This window comes from Drosophila nasuta, chromosome 2R (assembly GCF_023558535.2).
Source record: "Drosophila nasuta strain 15112-1781.00 chromosome 2R, ASM2355853v1, whole genome shotgun sequence".
Taxonomy (NCBI): domain Eukaryota; kingdom Metazoa; phylum Arthropoda; class Insecta; order Diptera; family Drosophilidae; genus Drosophila; species Drosophila nasuta.
Window position 1 is genome coordinate 10,526,536 of NC_083456.1, and position 18,643 is coordinate 10,545,178.

At 42.5% G+C, this 18,643-nt stretch overlaps 2 protein-coding genes across 11 annotated transcripts; one reads left to right on the top strand and one right to left on the bottom strand.

Annotated features, from left to right (window-relative positions):
* The first annotated feature begins 270 nt into the window (after positions 1 to 270).
* On the top strand, positions 271 to 7,873 carry LOC132786976 (NACHT and WD repeat domain-containing protein 2). Its single transcript, XM_060793792.1, has 14 exons — positions 271 to 726; positions 810 to 1,219; positions 1,276 to 1,420; positions 1,480 to 1,705; positions 1,761 to 2,202; positions 2,337 to 2,537; positions 3,304 to 3,890; positions 4,276 to 4,537; positions 4,592 to 4,984; positions 5,041 to 5,354; positions 5,403 to 5,506; positions 5,562 to 6,686; positions 6,749 to 6,948; positions 7,003 to 7,873. Exons 1-14 carry the CDS (start codon positions 624 to 626, stop codon positions 7,684 to 7,686), a joined length of 5,196 nt encoding a protein of 1,731 aa, XP_060649775.1. The 5' UTR covers positions 271 to 623; the 3' UTR covers positions 7,687 to 7,873.
* Positions 7,688 to 18,518, bottom strand: LOC132786974 (protein mini spindles). 10 transcript variants are annotated; one of them, XM_060793784.1, is made up of 17 exons: positions 18,184 to 18,518; positions 16,474 to 17,244; positions 16,345 to 16,415; positions 16,172 to 16,279; positions 15,530 to 15,849; positions 12,954 to 15,466; positions 12,347 to 12,584; positions 11,765 to 12,288; positions 11,364 to 11,465; positions 10,615 to 11,043; positions 10,372 to 10,561; positions 10,060 to 10,313; positions 9,660 to 9,990; positions 9,419 to 9,604; positions 9,218 to 9,359; positions 8,819 to 9,093; positions 7,688 to 8,757 (listed from the first exon to the last, which is right to left on the bottom strand). In XM_060793784.1, exons 2-16 carry the CDS (start codon positions 17,160 to 17,162, stop codon positions 8,867 to 8,869), a joined length of 6,324 nt encoding a protein of 2,107 aa, XP_060649767.1. In that variant the 5' UTR covers positions 17,163 to 17,244; positions 18,184 to 18,518; the 3' UTR covers positions 7,688 to 8,757; positions 8,819 to 8,866. The 10 variants fall into 10 exon arrangements, with proteins under 10 accessions (XP_060649767.1, XP_060649768.1, XP_060649766.1 ...); XM_060793785.1 differs by having other exon boundaries at positions 8,891 to 9,093; positions 16,232 to 16,279; positions 18,184 to 18,517; XM_060793783.1 differs by having other exon boundaries at positions 8,891 to 9,069; positions 18,184 to 18,517.
* Positions 18,519 to 18,643: the final 125 nt, after the last annotated feature.

Here is an 18,643-nt window from a genome sequence, read left to right on the forward strand (position 1 = left end):
CGGGGGCTAGAAAAGTCGCACCCGCATCCCCATTAAGTGGCACCGTTTGGCAGCCGCCAAACGACTTTGAAAGTTGCCAGCAAAGCAAACGCCTGGGAATGTAAGTCAGGCACGCAACTGTCGACTTGAAGGCACTTGAAAACACTTGTTGTATGTCAGTCAGCCAAGTAAAGCCTGACATCAATCAAAGCAGAGGCAGCTGCCAGCTAAAGATACTATGCGACGCAACGTCATATAAATGGAATGACTTTTCGATCAAAACACAATCACGCTCAGCCAGCCGGCTATGGTTATAAACAGTTAACTAAAAACAACGGCAACAGCAGCAGCAGGTTGGCAACAGGTGTTGCCCCTGGCTACACTGACGCTGGGGAGGAGCTAGAGGAATTGGCAACTGCCGTGAAGCGTGTCGGGTTGAGCTGAACTCAAAACAAGCCCGTCAACTAGGCGACTGTCAAATGCGCCACATATCCGTATTATCGACCAAACAGCAGCAAACTAATAGAATGTGAACTTTAAGGGACTTTCTGGGTCTCAGTTTGCCGCAGATACATATTGGATTTCAACCGCTCTAGAACGTCCTAAAAAGTGCTCTTCTCCATTTTTGGATTATAACTCCAATCATGGATGACCGCACCATAGATTCCATATTTCTGGGCTCGCTCGAGTCCTTGCCGCCGGTTAGCTCGAAAATTGTGCGTATCTTCACGAGCTCCACGTTTACGGGTGTGTTGAAAACAAACAAAACAAAAAATCCTATTTCTCGTGCGAGTTCTTATGTAACCGTTTACAATTCCATTGCAAATCAGATACGACTATGGAGAGAAACACACTAATGGCCAAATGTTATCCCCGGATCAAGGATTACTGTCGAGAGAAACATGGCTTAGAGTTTCAGGTGGTGGACATGCGTTGGGGTGTCCGTGATGAGGCGACAGATGATCACATGACGACCGAGCTCTGCATGCGCGAGATTAAGAATTGCCAACGTCTTTCGATGGGACCGAATTTCATTGTGTTTTTGGGTCAGAAATATGGTTATAGGCCCATTCCTACGTATATAGTGTCCTCGGAATTGCAGCTCATATGTGAGGAGTTGACATCGATGGGCGTTGATCGGGCGCTGCTCGATCTATGGTATAAAAAGGACAGCAATGCCGTACCACCTATTTCGGTGTTGCAACCCATTTCATCCATATTGATTAATTTCAACAACAAGGTGAGCTTTACACAGACAAATGGAAGTAGTCCATTCAATAAAATGTTATGATTCAGCGCGTGCCTAAGCTACAAGCGGAGGATCAGGCGGTCTGGTGGGATACGCTCAACAAGATGCAGAAGCTGCTGCGAAAGGCTGCCGCCTCATTGGGTGCCAGCAATAAAATGTCTAAGGATGATGTGCATAACTATTTCATGTCAGGTGAGTAGAAAATTCACAGAATTAATCAGTCGAAATTATACTTGTGTTGTAAATTACAGTGACGGAACGTGAGGTCATCAATGGCATATTGAATGTAAAGAATACAAAGAACCATTGTCTGTCCTATGTCCGCTATATAAACAACATAAATCTGCAAAATTTGAAGAAGGCTTCGCTCTTTGTGGATATTATCAATCGCAGTTTGGACACTGAGTCTGCTAAGCTGTTGGGTGACCTGAGAGACACCAGACTGCCCGCAAAAATCGAGTCAAGCAATGCCCAAAAGTAGGTAAATCTTAAGTATGCATATTTCCAGTGACTAATTGAATGACATTTGCAGATACACTGTGGAATGGATTGGTCGCGAGGGTCTCGACATTGAAACGCACGAGGAGTACCTAAATCATTTCATCTCGCACTTCTATAAGAATGTTGTTAAGCTCGTGGATAGGGCCATGCGCAAAGAAGACTCCAGTGCACAGGGGCAGATAGTAACTGAGATCCTTCAGCATTTGCACGCTTGCAATAATTCGGTGAAAATCTTTTACGGCCGCGAAGAAAGTTGCGAACGTATCAAGCGATATATGCTGGGGGATTCAGATAAGCCACTTGTCCTTTTTGGCGACGGAGGTTGTGGTAAAACTTCATTGCTGGCCAAGAGTGCCTCATTGGTAGCTAGCGAATGGTTCGCCGATAAGCGGCCCATCAATATCATACGGTTCCTTGGCACAACGCCGGACTCGAGCGCCTTGACGGCCACGCTCATATCAATATGCCAGCAGGTGATATCCATCCATTAATTTAAATTTACCAAAATTACTCAATTCGATATTTTTATTCTCACTCAAAACATACCACTATATAACAAATATCCAAAACAAAACCGAACGAAACAAATTTTGAAACCATTATGCAGATATCGTACAACTATATGCTACCCTTTGAGAATATACCAGATGATCTTGTACCATTAACAGCACATTTTAAGCAATTACTAACTTATGCTAGCCCAAATCAGCCGCTTACCCTATACTTAGATTCAGTTGATCAATTGACGGGCACTCAAGATTCAAATAAGGTATCATGGATACCAACGCGTTTGCCAGTCCACTGTAAGGTGAGTTCGAGGATCTTTCGACGGTTTATCTTCCACTTTCTCTGTCTTTGTCTTTGACCAAAAGTTTTGAATTTTATGCATGAACTCTATACAATATAGATATATATTTCTAATTCCTACTCTAATGCATGACCTTATTGTATATACAAAGTCTTTTTTATAAACATTACAAGAATTCTTGCATGATAATATCACTACGATTTTCTTATAATATTGCACAAAAACTCTTTATATTTTGAGAATTATTCATTGGATTGACAATTGGTTCCCTTGGGCGCTCTATACCTAAGCACTGCATGAAACATCAGTCATCTTAACAGTTAAACAGATTTCAAAATGAGCCAGAATTCTACAGCATACTTTTAGGGTCGCCTTCATAAAGAAAGTATTTTAAAAGTATGCTTTAGAAATTTGAATTTAATTTTGAGCATTTTTGAAAAGATGTGTTAACTTATAGTAATTTCTATCATATGTTTTGCTATTCAAATTGCATGACTTTAATCCAGGTACTACTATTATATAAGTATTTAAAAACTTTTTTATATGTGTAAGTTTTTCCAATTGCTTGACTTGTGCGTGCTAAGCAATATCACTCGCAAATACCAATCAAATTTTTCACAAATTCGTCACTCTCACACAAAGCGTCGCATGAATTGTCGGCCGTTCTGCATGAGGCTTTAAGCAGCCAGCTCCTGGGCTGTTCAAGTATCATATATTTCTACCCTATCTGCGCATTATGTACATATGGCATTGGGATTGCTTTCAGATCATCATATCGTGTGCAAACGAACCGGCTAATCCAACAGTTTCACATGAGTATCATGTGCTCTGCAAGATGATCGATGTCGAGGAGAACTTTATTGAGGTGACGGCATTGGGCGAGGAGCTGGCTATGAACGTAATCAAAATGTGGATGAAGACAGCGTGTCGCGATCTTAACAACTACCAGTGGCGTTTGGTGGCTAATGCCATTAGCAAGTGCTCTCTGCCTATATTTGTTAAGCTGGTCTTTGCCGAGATATGTCGATGGCGCAGTTATACACGTCCGCAGGAGACGCATCTGGCCAACACAGTGATGGACTCGATCATGTTGCTCTTCGAGCGTGTAGAGAAGCAGCATGGTCGCATCTTGGTGTTTCACGCACTCGCATACATAACAGCCTCCAAATCGGGACTATCCGAGAGCGAACTCGAGGATCTGATCTCACTAGATGACAAAGTGCTGGACGATGTCTATCAATATCATATGCCGCCTGTGCGTCGTATACCTCCTCTACTCTGGACCCGCATACGGAACGATCTGCCCAACTATCTAAGCGAACGCGAGGCTGATGGCGTTAACGTTATGAACTGGTACTATTGGGGCTAATATATGGTCTACTTTTGTGGAATAATTTACAAACACTTTCCAATAAGAAACCACAACATCCTTCTATAGTGATAGATATTTAGTTTAATTTTCCAAGTATAAAATTGTTATACTTTTTTTCTGAAGGTTCAATTACAACACATTTTTATGGTATATTTAGTAATTTTTGTTTTATTCGATCATATTTCAATTACTAAATTCGACTATAACGATTATATAATAATGATTTTTAATTGCCAATACTGCTTGAAACAAGATTTCAGATACACGAGATAATTAAACTACAACATGACAGCGCAAGAATAACACTAACCCAAAATTGTATTCGACATTCAATATTTAATCACTATGACGTCATGTGCTCTACAGGTATCACAGGCAATTCAAGGACACGGCCAAGGAGCGCTACTTTAAGAACATGAACATGGCCATATATTTTCATTCCATGATTGCAGATTATTATCTAGGCATTTGGGGTGGTGGAATTCCCAAGCCATTCAAATTCACAGAGATACAGAGGCATCGTTTTGGCTTGGCAGATAAGGAGGGATCCGCAGATCGTAAAGTACCCATCCAGCCGCTAGTTTTTACCAGCAAGGATGGCCTCTCCAAGCGCTACAACTTGCGCAAAGTAGGTAAAATGTTATCCTCAATTTACCAGATACTTAAAGGTCTCTCAATGCAGTTTGGTGAACTTCCTTTTCACTTCGTACGATCGCGACGTTTCAAGGATTTATTTGAGCACGTACTTTTCAATTATGATTGGTTACATGCCAAACTATCCAGCTGTCCACTGCAGGCGGTGCTGGCTGATTTCGAGGATGCGTCTACAAATACAGAGGACAAGGAATCGAAGCGTGAGCTGATGTTGGTTGCGGATGCTTTACGTTTAGGTGGCGCCATTCTCGCTATTTACCCAAATATGTTAGCACCACAACTCATTGGACGTCTGCTGCCCGAGATCGGTGGCAATCCCAACATTAAAATGTTGTTGCGAGCCTGTGATCGCTGCGGACCCAAGGACTGTGCTTTGATCCCGGTTAATCATTGCCTGCACACACCTGGCGGTCCTCTTAAGGTATATCAAGCTATCATCATATTGATAAAGCTACGAAACTAATTCTTTTTTATTAGTACTCCCTGGAGGGACATCAGTTTGCTGTGTTTGCATTCTGCCTCACCAGCGACATGCGTTACATGGTTTCTATATCGACGCACTTCATCACCTTTGATTTGTCCACCTCGGATCTTACTCGTGATGTCAATCCTGGTATTGAGGGCATAATGCAGCAGCTGGTCTTGAGTCCGGATAACAAATGGGCAGCCGCCTATTCGAACAACAACCAGACGGTGCTGCTCAACATGCTCTCCAGTGAGTTTGTTGTGATCAATAGTCCTTTTGAGGAAGGCGATGGTCAAGTCAGTGGACTGTATTTACTAAATCAAAAGTAAGTTTTCAAATGAATTGTAACTGTCAATATCTAAATCCCTATTAGTTTATTCCTCAATTGCAAGCTACGCTGGGCGAAGTTTGATATGCGTGGTAATCTGCTGGAAATCTTTGATATATCTGGCGAGAATACTGGTTGGGAGATGTTGTGTAAGAAATGCTAGTCTTATGTGACTTTATATACTATTTCTATATGTCCTCGCAGCCATGGAGTTCTTTAGTCCTACGGATTACAATGTTATTTTCTGGTCGGGTTCCATTAACGAAATTCGCCTGCGCCTGGATTCTTGTCGTGGTTCCAATCTTTCCAATTCAGTGCACTTTTTCAGTGCTTTAGTCATGAATAAGGGACGCACTAGAGCTTATGGCTGTGCGAACGAGGAGAACTTCGAGGTGTCTGTCTACGACTTCATAGAGAACGAGGAGACCGGAGAGATTCAGTGGAATTTTGTCGAGACGTTGCCTCGATATGAGAATGATGACAAAGAAATGTTATTACAGTTGCGTTTGGATCTTCATCAGCACGATCGCATGCTGCTGGGCACCGCCGGAAAGGGATTTGTTATCTGGGATTTCGGTTGCACCGATAAGGAGAATGAACGCGAGCCCATTACGCAAGGTGCCATGTACTTGGCTCTGCCGCATGGCGTCAGAAATATCACCACTCGCATCATGCAATCCAATTCCATAATGGTCAGTTCCAAGATGGACTATGCTGTTGCTGGCGTGCGCAAGAATCTCTATGTCTGGTGCTTGAACACAGGACAGCTGGCCAAAGTCTTGGATGCGCATTTTGGACGCATCATACAGCTGGAGCCACTGACCATTGGCAACTGGAACAATTTGGTTACATCATCCATAGATCGCTCCGTCAAAGTCTGGAATATTAATAACATATTCGAAAAGGTTCACGTCATAGATCGCCATGAGCTGCAGATCGACGACATCAGTCTCTCTGAAGTCGACATGGCTGTGACAGTGACTCGTAGCTGTGTTGGTGTCTGGGAGACGCGTTCCGGCCGCCTGCTAGCCAAGCTAGCAGATAGTCCTTTGGGCGCTATTGTTACACACGCTGAGATCACACCAGATGGACGTTATATTATTTCATCTGAAACTGGAAAGTTTTTAATTTGGAATCGCGTGTCCGAACAGGTCGTTTATCGTGATGATCAGCCGGGCATACAGCAAATTACGCTCATGGATTATGGTTACAAGGTGCTAACAGTGTCCGTACCCAACATGAATCAGCGTGACATCATTGCGGCAGCGGCAGGTGGCTCCGATGAATTGAATCGCTTAACAGCCATCACGACAGTCAGATCAGTGCCAGGTAAAGTGATGAAGTTAACATGCTAAAATCATAAGATATTTTTTTATACTTATTCTTTTCAGAGGGTACAATACTCTTTCGCTTTGATTTTCCTATTCGCATGATAACTGGCATGCCATTCCGACAATCGGTTATCACCGCCGATAACGCCTACATTGTTGTGGTTACTGTGGACAAGTCCAGCAAGGATTGTCTGGGCGTGTACAGCGCCACAAATGGCGCTTTCGTAACCAAAATACTCCTCAAGGGATGCGCCATAAAGGTCAGCTTAAACTAATTATAAAGCTAGACTTACGCCCTAATCGTTAACTTGCAGGAAGTGTTCTCACTGGTGCCCATGCCCCACAAGGCCAACCAAGTGGCAGTCATTAGCAGTGAGAAAGGCAGCATCATGGACATCAAGAGCAAGAAGCATGTACGTTCCATTGCCAAATGGGGTGGCAGCCTCACAAGGGATGGCAAATGCGGCTTGTATGCGCCAACAAGAGGAGGTCTTGAGATGCTAGAGCTGCGCAAAGGAACCACGGCCAAGACATTCATACCCAAAGTTGCCGAGGGTGTGTTCTCTGTTATTTGCATATTCACGGAGAACGACGAGTATGTGGCGTATTACCACAGTGGTCGGAAGACTATTCGCGTTTTTCGGACCGTGGACACTGAGATGATAGCCAACTATAGGCTGCAAGCTGAGCTGACGGCTATAAAGAGCAGCAAAGATGGTCGGGCCATTGTGCTAGGAACTGTCGATGGCTGTATGTCCGTGTTGGCCATTGTTGATCCCAAAAAGGAGGAAATGATTGAATATTTGAATGCGCTGCCATCACGCGACGAAAACTGGAAGGCCAAACTGGCAAAGATGAAAGCGCGTGTTGGCTTCAAGGCGGCTATTAGAGTGGCTACCATATCCTCGCGTTACGCCAAGCCCAAGAATGGCGAGGGTGATGGAGAGGACGAAGAGCTGACTGAAATAAGCGAGGATGTGGTCTCTGTGGCAGAGTAGATGAATTATAAATATAACGTTTATTATGTTGCATAAATAATGGGGCATGTTACAAAAGATTTAGGCATGTGTATGTGTTGTGAGTATTCAGTGTGTGGAGTGTATAAGTGTAAGTGTGTACTGTGTGTGTGTGTTAAACTGGATGATGCTTAAACTAAACTAAACAATTGTTAAAACAAAACGTAATCTATGGTAGCAAAAATTGTTGTTTATCTAGTCACAAGCTTGTATATCGTTATATGTTTGTAATTGTAATTAATTTATCAATAGTTCATTAACATGCACTGAGCCTTACGCTTGCTTGGCTTGGCCTGGCTTTAAACAATCCTGGTTTGGGAACATAACCTCATAACAATTTTTATGTTTTTTTGGGGGATGAAAAACAGTTTATAATTTATTAATAGTTACGCAAATCTTTAACATGTTTTCAAATGGATTTCACTATTAAATTTGAACAAAAATAATCGTAAACAGTTGTGAATTAACGTAAAATTAGAAGGAACTAATTCCAAGCTAACTTAACAAAACCGCAAAATGGAACAAGCTAAAAACCTAATCTCAAATCAGCCAATATATCTCTGAAACGCATACCAAATACATAACTCAGTGCTAATACATATGTGTAGAATATTTGTTTTCTGTAGTACAATTCATTAGTAATAGTAATTAATCGTAGGTATTGTGTAGTATGCTGTTAATTATTGTTACTGTCTGTTACTGTTGTTAACTCTGCTTTCGAGTTCTGCTCGTTACTAAATTATTATGATTATACCGAGAATCTTTAAGCATACGCGCTATGTTATTATTTTGTTATGATAAATAATAAATGATTTTCGCGTAGCTGGACACCTTCGCCCTCATCTCGTTGCTGATCTGATCAGAAAAATAGTATGTATAATATTTATATATATATAGTAATCCAAAGCAGATCAATCAGCTAGCTATACAGCGATAAATAAACAGTAATACGAGTCGTCAACATCTACACACTTATTGGGCATGATTCTCCTTTTTGATCTGCGCCAGCTTAGCCTGAATGTGCTGCAGACGGTTGGGCGACAGTTCGGGTTTCTAAACGAGAAAGAGTGTGTATAAATATGGCATTAAGAATATATGTACAAACTTAACCTACTATCATTTAGCTTAATTTTCTATTTCTTTTCAAATTGCATTAGCCAGCTCAAAGAGTTCTGGTTGCACCCACCTCACGCCTGATGAGCGACACCTTCTGCGGATTCATCGAGTTCAAGCAGAGGTTCTCGTCGGCTACCTTATTGTCCAGCATATGGGAGCCATCGTCCGAAGCGCTTCGTGTGGACATTAAATTCTGCAAACGATCCATCCAATAGTCGGGATCGTGTGTGGCATTTTGATAGTTGACATCTGTGAGATAAGAACGTGTAGCAGCTGCAGATTGATGCAAGATATACACATATACATAAATGTTAGTAGAGAGGTGCGTGTGGTTAATTCAGAAGGAAGATGTGTCTGGAAGAGTGTAATACTTTTATGAATGAATCATTTGACTAACCCGTGCGGTTATCCGGCGCTTGCGTTGAGCCTGCATTCTGATTCTGTCGTTCAATCTCCGCAAGACCTTCTTCAATATACTTGTGGAAGGTTGCGCTGGCTCCTTGCAAGAATGTACTTAGATCGATGTCCGGATTTTGTTGCTGAAATTTTGAAGCAAATATAAACGCTATCAGAACAGAACTACAACACTGAGATATACCTTAAAGTCGTATAGTTTTTGCAGTCCTTGCTGCTTGGTATCCTTGTCCGAAATGAGTTTAAAGATCTGTGACACCGTATCATGTGCTTGATGCGATATTCGCTTAGTGGCAATTTCCTTGGCTGAAAATTGCTGACGCTGCGGGGAAACACCTGTACCGGACACAGTTCCGTCCTTTTGGAAATTCTATAAGCAATTTGTAAATTAGAACATCACAGACAACGACATTAATACATATTACCTTGAGGATGCGTATCAAGTATGTGTGCAGCTCAGAGTGTGTGGGTATCTGATTCAGATGCTGCAATATAGCATTACCCTTCACCTTGGCCATATTGTGAATTATAGTTTTGACGGTGCGCAACGGCGTATCTGATGGACGATTCTGCCACCATGTGCTCGGCAACGCCAGCATAAATTCATGCACCTCCAAGATGACGGCATCGTAGTTCAGCTCGTTAGTGCGCTCCGGTAACATTTTAATATTCCGCCAAATGCATTTCATTAGTAAATCTGTAAACTTGGGCAGCCCCGCAACCGGGCAGGTCTCTCTCAGTAATCGGATTAAGGCGCTACAACGGATCAAACCAATCAATTGCAAAGTCTATGCGCCTCACGCGATGTGAATTTGGAAGACTTACCAGTAAATATTTGTAAAATTGGCTTTGTCCAGGACTTTGAGGCAGATTCCATTAATAACCTTGTTGTATTGGCTGTCATCACCACTGGTCAATTTTTGGTCGGCCAGAAGATGCAAAAGCGCAGACATGAGATTCTTAATACAGGCCACGCTCAGCGTTTTGCCCAGAATATTGGCATTGAAGAACGTATACAAAATGGAAAGTAATGGCTGATACACCACAAGTGCCTGTGATATTGGCAGCTGCGAAAGATTCTATAGGAAAAGTTTATTTAATTAAATTTCGCTCATTCAGCAACGATCACTAACATACCTTCAACTGTGCCAGCACATTTTGTATGAATATTTCCTCGTAGTCACGCAGCACAGCCTGTTTCTCTGGAGATTCAATGATGGCGGTCAACTCATTGATTGCTGCACGCGCTTTTAATGTATCGTTGCTGCTGACTGCCTTAATTATCTTTACCAGTTGTGGATCATGCTTGGGCAACACATCGGCTAAGCTATAAACGGAATTAGTTGGGGAGTGCACAACGGGAATTACGCAAACACTTACTTAGGCATATTGTTGTCCATGTTGTTCTGATGCGTCTGCATCTGTTGTTGCTGAATGCGCATGGGACTACGATAGGGCGATATGCCGCTGGCCGTGTGGCCAGTGTTATTTGACTGCGGTGACGTAGTCAGGTTCTGTTGAATGTAATGCGAGCGTGCAATGAGGCGATCAAATTTGTCTTGTGGATATTGGAATCCGTCGCGTGTTGGTATCACTTTAATGGGCTCGAAGAGGAGCGAAGTATCAACTGGAGTATATTCTTTAAAGACCATCTGATCGGCACGCACCCAATCCTTTTCGATTTCGGCCATCACATTGGGATCGAGACCAAAGGGACCGCTGGTCCTCTGTTGCTGTGCCTGTTGTTGCTGCAGCTGCAATTGTTGTTGCAGTTGCAGCACTTGAGCGGACGGTGCCTGATCAAATGTACTGTTGAAAATGATAAAAGCAAAATATGTAGCTCATTATCAAAAAATATTTTAATTTAATTGGTGATTACTTTGACATTGACAAAACATAATAGTGAGAATGATTTGGAATAAATAAAGTGGGAGCGTTTGATTCACAAATTTTGAAATAGCAATAGACAATAAAGGCAAGTGTAACTCAGCATAAAATACAGCAATGAAACAGAGCACAAGCCATAACACAGCAGTAACAATAACGATAACAATAACAATCAATGACACACAAACACAAAAGCAATAAACAAATAAAATAAAGAAAATAAAAAATGAATGCCACTTTACGCCTGTCGAGTCAGGGAGTGTAAGTTGGTCTCTATGCTTGAGGTACTCCGTTCCATTAGCTTGTTGCTTCGACCACGGGCATTTAACTGTGGCTGCTGGCAGCTATGTAGCAAATTAATAATGACAGAAATAAAATAAACTAAAATCATAAGAAATTATACCAAACTAAAAAATATTATAATATAGAGAAATAATTAGTAAAAATCACACTTTCTATACAATTTCGAAACAATTTGGAAGATTGGGATCGTCTTCTTGGCTTTGAGCAGAGCATATAAAGTGGGTGCAATTACCCATTCATGAACTCAGCTCGCTTAAAACAAACTCATAACTGATCATGATTCTTGATAAAAGGTTCTTTCTCCCTCTTGGGGCATTTCAAATTGATTTATCACACTTACCCCTCCTCATCAGGTGGCGGCAATTCGTCACAGCCATTTCCCTCAGCATCCTCAATTTCAATGCTATCTTGTTGCACCACTTGCGTCACTGCCTTGTTGTTGGGCGGTACCTCGGCGACGGGTACAGCTGGTTTTCTTGTCTTTTTAGCTCGTTTAATGCGCTCATCTAACATGGAAAGGTCCTTCTCGCTCAACTGGCCAATTAGTTTGTAGATCTTTTCGCCGGCCAGGAAATATGCCATCACAATGCAATTGAGAGCTGCGTTGCGCACAGAGTTGTCACGATCCGAGATTTGGCGTGCAATCTCCTTGAGAGCCACCTGTTGAGATGGCTGGCAAATGCTTAGTCCGTAGCTCTCAATGAGATAGGTCAATTCATCCAGGCATTCAGTGCGTTGTCGTGCATTCTTCGATTTCAGACCTTCCATAACGTACGAGAAGACCTTTGTAAAAGGATACAACAAATTTATCTGTCGAAGCACACGTCGCACGCCATTTCGGACTGCATCCTTTGGATCACCAATCTGAAATAATATCCAAACAATAATTAATCTGCTGGAGAAATATAAAATTGAAGCTTGCCTTCAGCAGTAAATGGGGCACGAAACTGCTGCCCTCATTCTCTGCCATCATGTATTCCATTTCGACCAACATCTGGAACACTTGTCCTAGATACTCGAGACCCTTAATAAGCACAGAAGGGTTCGTATCATAGAAGCGCAGCGTCAACCACTTTAATATCAGGTCCAGATTACAAATCAATGCTCTGCTGTTATTCGGCAAATCCTCGCTCAACTGTTCAATCACTTTCAAATGATAACTGCAATAGAAATATTGAATGAGCTCATTATTTAATAGAACAATGAGCGAACATTCCGCATGTGATTTTGATTATGATGATGACTTATTGATTAGAAAAGTAATGAGTTAAAAATATAAATTGTTCATGCTTTAAGTATAATAATATAAAGCAGAGTAAGCAAACGATAAATAAATAACGATAACGATACATAAATAGAAAATTTAGATGTTGTGTTTAAAATAAATAAAAATAAAACGTGAAAAACTTCAAATATAATATTAGACTTTGGATTGTGGCTGAAATAAGGGTAAGAAACTTGAACAAAAAATGTAATAATTTAATGGAATTTAATTGTACCGAGGACCACAAGAATAGAGTCGAACATACCGAAAGTCGTCGTGAAACATGTTCGCCATCAATGCCTTGTTTACATTGGCCGTTGTCATCTGATCGCGGAGTAGGTCCGTAAATTCCTCGCGTGGCGTGGTGAATGTCCATTTGAGGACACGCATCTTTTGCTCATCGATGAGCCGCTGATTCTTGATACTATTTACTGCCAACAGAGGCGATGTGTCAACATCCTCATCCTTTTTACGCGATGGCACCGCTGCTGCTGTCTTCTCTGTACCAGCTCCAACGCCAGCTTTGCCAGCACCTTGTTTTTGAGCGGCGGCAGCGCCACCACTTCGTACGACCTTTTTGGTTTCCTCGGGAATGGGTGCTTGTTGTTTACCCTTGGGCAACGGTTTGACTGGTAAATTGGGACGCGCCTTCTCCAGGGCGGCCATAATATCCTTTTTGGAGGCAGGCTTCTGTTTGTCCAGAGCCCGATTCATTGCCTCGAAGCCCAGATGAATCATAATACCCAAGACAGCTTCATTAGCGTTCTTGCGCACATCCACATTGCGATCACAAATGTGCGCATACAGATGTGGCACCATTGAGGTAAGCTCCTCCTTGGGTATCGACTTGGGCGGCAAAGGCGGCAACTTTTCAGCTAACCAATTCCAGAGCTCGGACTTTAGAGCCGGTGAGCCACTCTTCAAGGCATCGGCAATCATTTCGCTCTCAAAGAACTCCTTGTAGCCGCCCTGCTCGCCGAAACTGTTGATGCAATTAAGAGCTGCGGCTCGCACAAAACTTTTACTGTCTCCCAGAGCATGCAGGAAGCCCGGGAATAGAACGCGTACATGACTGCGACACCCGGCGCCCATTGCTGTCGACAGTTGCTCACAAATCGAAAGCGCAGTTTGGGCAATTTTAGCATTGGAATCGACTAGACGATGTGCAAGTGCTGGCGCCAGATCACCAATGCTTGGCTTAATTAGCTTGGCATCAGTGATGATCGTCTGTAGTTTTGTCAGTCCTTCATTACGGGTCTTCCAGTCTTTGTCGGACATCTCCTTCAACAAAGCTTCTGTGATTTGACTGGAAATATCAACACGTGGCAAGAGATCAGCTAAATTGACTTCAGGTTCGGATGAACCGCCAGCACCATCATCATCCTCATCATCTTCTGGGCTAACGCTACTGCGCTGTACTCCACGTATTGGTTTGGGAGGTTTCTCGCCCAGATTCTTATTGAACTCTGTTTGTATTTGCGATTTCAATGCAGGTTTCTCACCATCGAAGAAGATCATTACAGCATTACCCATATACATGGTCATGGTGCCCACAAGTTGTATAGCGGCGCCGCGAACAGTGGGATTTGTGCTCTGTACGCCTTTTCTCACATCTTCAATAAGCAATTTGGGCTGAATCTTAAAGCCAAACTCAATAATTGATTTGTTCACCCAATTGAATGCCTCCGATTGTACTTTGGGTGATTTTTGCTCTAGCGCAAAGCTAAGAACCTTTCCGACCACATACTCCAGCTTAGTGGCCTCCGATAAAGCAGTCAGTACATCGGCAGCTCCTCCACTATTCTTAGCATCACCCAGTTTTTCAGTTATTTCTGTGGCCACATGATCCACTGTTATGTTTGTCACCGGATAGTTCTCAGCCACACTGCGTATGATGTCCAGTTTGTATTTCAGCACTTGGAAGTTCATTTCCTTGAGGCCAGGCTTGCGTCCGCTGATGGTGCGCACCAATACTTGAGATATGCCCGGCTGTTTGCTGTCGAAACTGGTGATTTGTGCTAGCAGCTGTTCCACAGCGGCTAAACGATTCTTCCAGTTGCTGTCAACTAAACCGCTGAGTATATCAGCTGGTAATAGCTCATCCGCCTTATCCTGCACCTCCTCAGGTGTCATTTCGCGTTCTGTGGCCAGTGCCTTACCACTTGGAGCTTTCGACAAGGCAGCTGGTGCCACACTTGAAGCGCCTGCAGCTTTCTTGACTACCTTGCGAGCACCGGATGTTGCGGGTCGTGCCACTGGTTTGGGTTCTGTGCTGCCTCCGCTTGGTTTAGCTGCAGCTGGCTTTGCCGCTGGTGCTGTTGCAGGACGTGCCTCCTTTTTGGGTGCAGCTACCTTGATCTTAATTTCGGCCTTATCGTGACACTCCTTAATTTTGCTCAATTTCAATGGATCCACATCGACTAACAGTGGCGTCAACGCCTTCTCGCTGACCAGCTTCATCAGTGTACCCAGGGCTTCAGCGCTGCTGTCACGCACAACTGGGTCGGATTCATTGAGCGTCTTTATCAATGTTGTGGTTAGTAATTTAATGAGTTTTTTGTTTAACGCCGTTGGTTGGGTACGAGTGAGAGCACGCGCCAGGAATAGTGCCGTCTCGGACTTGACACTAGGATTTTTGTTGGCGAGAGCTTCCACAATAGACTCCTGTTGAGCCTCCAATGTTGTCGAGCCATAAATGGCATCCATTGCCTCACGCAGAGCGCTTACAACATTTGGTTTCTTCTCCTTGAATTTTTCCAAGAGTGATGATACACAAGCCTATAATAAAAGCAAGTTATTTATCTAACTCAAATGAAAAGCAATTGTAAATTTATAGCTTACAGTAGCGTAGTTGGAGAAGCGTTTGGAAAGACCTTTGGCCAGTAAAGCCAAACATTTGCCGGCCATGGCAACGAGTACAACATTCGAGTCCTTGGTAATGACTTTCTTCAGTGCGTTGACCAGCGCGCCATATTCACCATTCTCAACTTTTGGATTATCAGTGAGCAACTTCTCCAGTGTTTCAAGCGATTCTTTACGCAGAGTCCACTTCTTCTCTTCTAGCTTGTCATAAAAATCTTTGGGCATCTTGGAGAGAATATCAACTGGATCAATTAGATCCATTGGGTCTACTTCCTCAGCGCCAGCTTCAGCGTCATCATCTGCATAGTTAGTATTTCAAAAAATAAATCAATTTAAGTAAAATTGTACATGATTTAAGTGGATATTGTACAATAACAGTCTTAATTCCGTAGTAACCAAAAACTGCAATGTTGAAACAATTTGTGCTTACAAATAGATATACATTATATTGGCATGTTCAATATTCTGAAAGCTTTTTGTATAATTTTACGAAATTTCATAAATATACTTTTATTTGATATTATTCTTTTGTAAGTCGGATGTATCTAGAGCGCAATTGTGTGACTTTGTTAAAATGTACAAATGCCGAAAATGAAATGAATTTTCATTCATAAATTATACCTAGGCGAGGATATGAACACTTCGGCGGGCTATACCGGTATAAACTAATATCGGGCTTACGGCATTTTTTCTTCTTTTCAGAATTGTTCTTTAAGGGAGTTACTTTTTCTGTGTATAGGCACATTTAGCATTACACAAGGAATAAAATTAAATCTCCAAAGATTCATATTTACCATTGTAGGCATCCTCAGTGGCGGCTTCATCTGCAATTTTTGCCTGTTTTTCCTGCTGTGATTTTAAATATCTGGAAAATGGAAAGTCAGGTTGCTATATTGAGTATTAGAAGTTACAATTGCATTCACCTGGTTGGCTCGGCCCTTTCACCCTTTAATTTCTCAAACTCATCTTCCAGTTCTTTGATTGTCACCTGTGGCAACGAGGCAATGTGTGACTTCATAGCAGCTCCAATCCAGCGATACATTTCCACTGCTAACTGCTTGGTTTCATCGCGTACAGCTTTGTCGCGATCTGACATAAGGGGAGCCAGTTTTTTGATGATCGGCTTGACGCCAATAACCTTGGTGCCAAATTCTTTCATTGCTTGTGTGGTAGCTGCAACACAGGCAGACACGATCTTTGGATTCTTGTGTTCCATGCCCTTAACCAGCTCTTCTAATACAGCCTCTTGCTTCTCAATCTCCACATACATAAGTGTGACCTGCACAGACAGTTCCTTTGTCTTTGTCTTGGGCGCTGCAATGCATTTCTGGACAATTCCCGTCATCACATCACCCACTGTTCGCCCGGCAAAGCCGCTGTTCTCAACGAATATCAATGCGGCCTCCAATCCCTTCTCTTGGGCCAAAGCATTTGAATCGACGACCATTTTCTTGATGAGTCCCGCATACTTAGACCATTCCGGAGACTTCTCATCGTCTAATTCGCGAAAGAGTTTAGCTGCCTCTTCGTAGCCATCGACTCTAGCCTTCCACAGCTTGTGAACGCATCGCTCCTCAATGGGCAACTTTTTGTACTCGGTATCCTCAGCCATCTCTGCTGTAAATTTATTTTTATATCCTTTTTTTTGACTATGAGCGATTGGCTTAGCTTAACGAAAGGCAGAACGTGAATAGCTGAAAGCGGAAAAAACAAATGCTTGATTCCGAAAATACTTAAAAAATAAACCTTATTTTGGCATGTTAGAAGACATTAAAAGCTTAGTATGTGAAAAACAAAATGCAGATATTCAATCAAGCATAACTTTCATGTGCTGCTTTGTCAATCAAAGTTAATGTTTCAAAATTGAGCTTAATTGCCGGTGAAATATTGGCCCAAGGAATGCAGCGTCGTCATGCTTGAGATACTCTTTCTTGCTTGGCAGGCGACAAAATTAAATAGGTCGCACTGCCATATTTAGACTGTGCTTTAATTTTCTGCCAAACAAACAAGAAATCTATTCCCATTTGTTTATTTTTAACAATCGCTTGCGAATTTATCTAAAAATGACGAATGTAAGGCTAAGGATTGGGTACGCACCCATGATGAACTCATAGCGCGCGCATTTTGAATCGTGTCCGCGCCAACCAATCAGCGACAACCCATAAATCTGATACGTAAATAGCGTCCCTCCACCCCTTAGCATAACACGCACGCCTTCAGGTAACATGTAGAGTATTTAGCATTCGCTAATGTCGCATACTACGCTATGTCAACGCCGTGCGGTTTTCTCACTCTCACCCTTTGTCTTCTCGCTCTCGCCATCGCTCTCGGGCGATTCTTATTGAGAAAGAGAGTGAGCATGACGCTCACACTCCCTCACAGTTTCGAATTAACGGATCAATCATAACAGCAAATGTTTCTCAAAAAGCGTTATGCGTCAACAAAATGCCGTCGACTACCGCTTGTGCCTGCTTCTAATTAAATTTGTTGAAATTAATTTAAAGTAGCTAAAAATTAGCTTGCCAAAAATTGTGTGCAATAGGAAAATCGCATATGACGCCCACCAGCAGCAAACAAAATAACAAATTGCATTGCTATGCGCGTTTCCGTAAATTCTGTTGAACCCCACTCACCATTAAAACGCAAGTCAAAATCCCATAGGACAAGCAGCTGGGCAGCTGGCACAACGTAATGCAATAACTTCGATTTTTCACAGGCGCGTAGAAGGCAAACACAAAACCAACACACAGGCACAATAAAACACTGACACTGACACGGCTTTCTTTGTAGTGCTGAGCGAGATCGAAATGCCTGGCCGTACAAATTGCACTAAATAATAAAAACTGAACCAACTGGCGTGCACTTCAGATCACGATCTTAATAAATAGTATAGGTTATTTTGCGTTTCGTAAATAAATAATAAAACTGTGCACAAACTTTTTAAACAAGCGACTGCGACGCTCGCTGTCTGTGAAATACTTGTCGGCGTTTCCGTGAGAATGCCGTCATGGCGCGTATTCACTGCAGCCGCTCTCTTCAGACGAGGAGCAGCTCTGTTATTACTTAACATAGCTGCGAACAGTTAAATTTGAA

What these genes read in the sequence shown, in the direction of transcription:
- LOC132786974 (XM_060793781.1), bottom strand. Translation starts at nt 17,162, where the DNA reads ATGGCTGAGGATACCGAGTACAAAAAGTTGCCCATTGAGGAGCGATGC. An exon ending in CACTGAGGATGCCTACAATG is followed by an intron (nt 16,280 to 16,344) that starts GTAAATATGAAT and finishes GCCTATACACAG; the next exon opens with AAAAAGTAACTCCCTTAAAG. An exon ending in TGCCCCATTTACTGCTGAAG is followed by an intron (nt 12,289 to 12,346) that starts GCAAGCTTCAAT and finishes ATATTATTTCAG; the next exon opens with ATTGGTGATCCAAAGGATGC.
- LOC132786976 (XM_060793792.1), top strand. Translation starts at nt 624, where the DNA reads ATGGATGACCGCACCATAGATTCCATATTTCTGGGCTCGCTCGAGTCC. An exon ending in GCATAACTATTTCATGTCAG is followed by an intron (nt 1,421 to 1,479) that starts GTGAGTAGAAAA and finishes TGTAAATTACAG; the next exon opens with TGACGGAACGTGAGGTCATC. An exon ending in TCATATCAATATGCCAGCAG is followed by an intron (nt 2,203 to 2,336) that starts GTGATATCCATC and finishes ACCATTATGCAG; the next exon opens with ATATCGTACAACTATATGCT.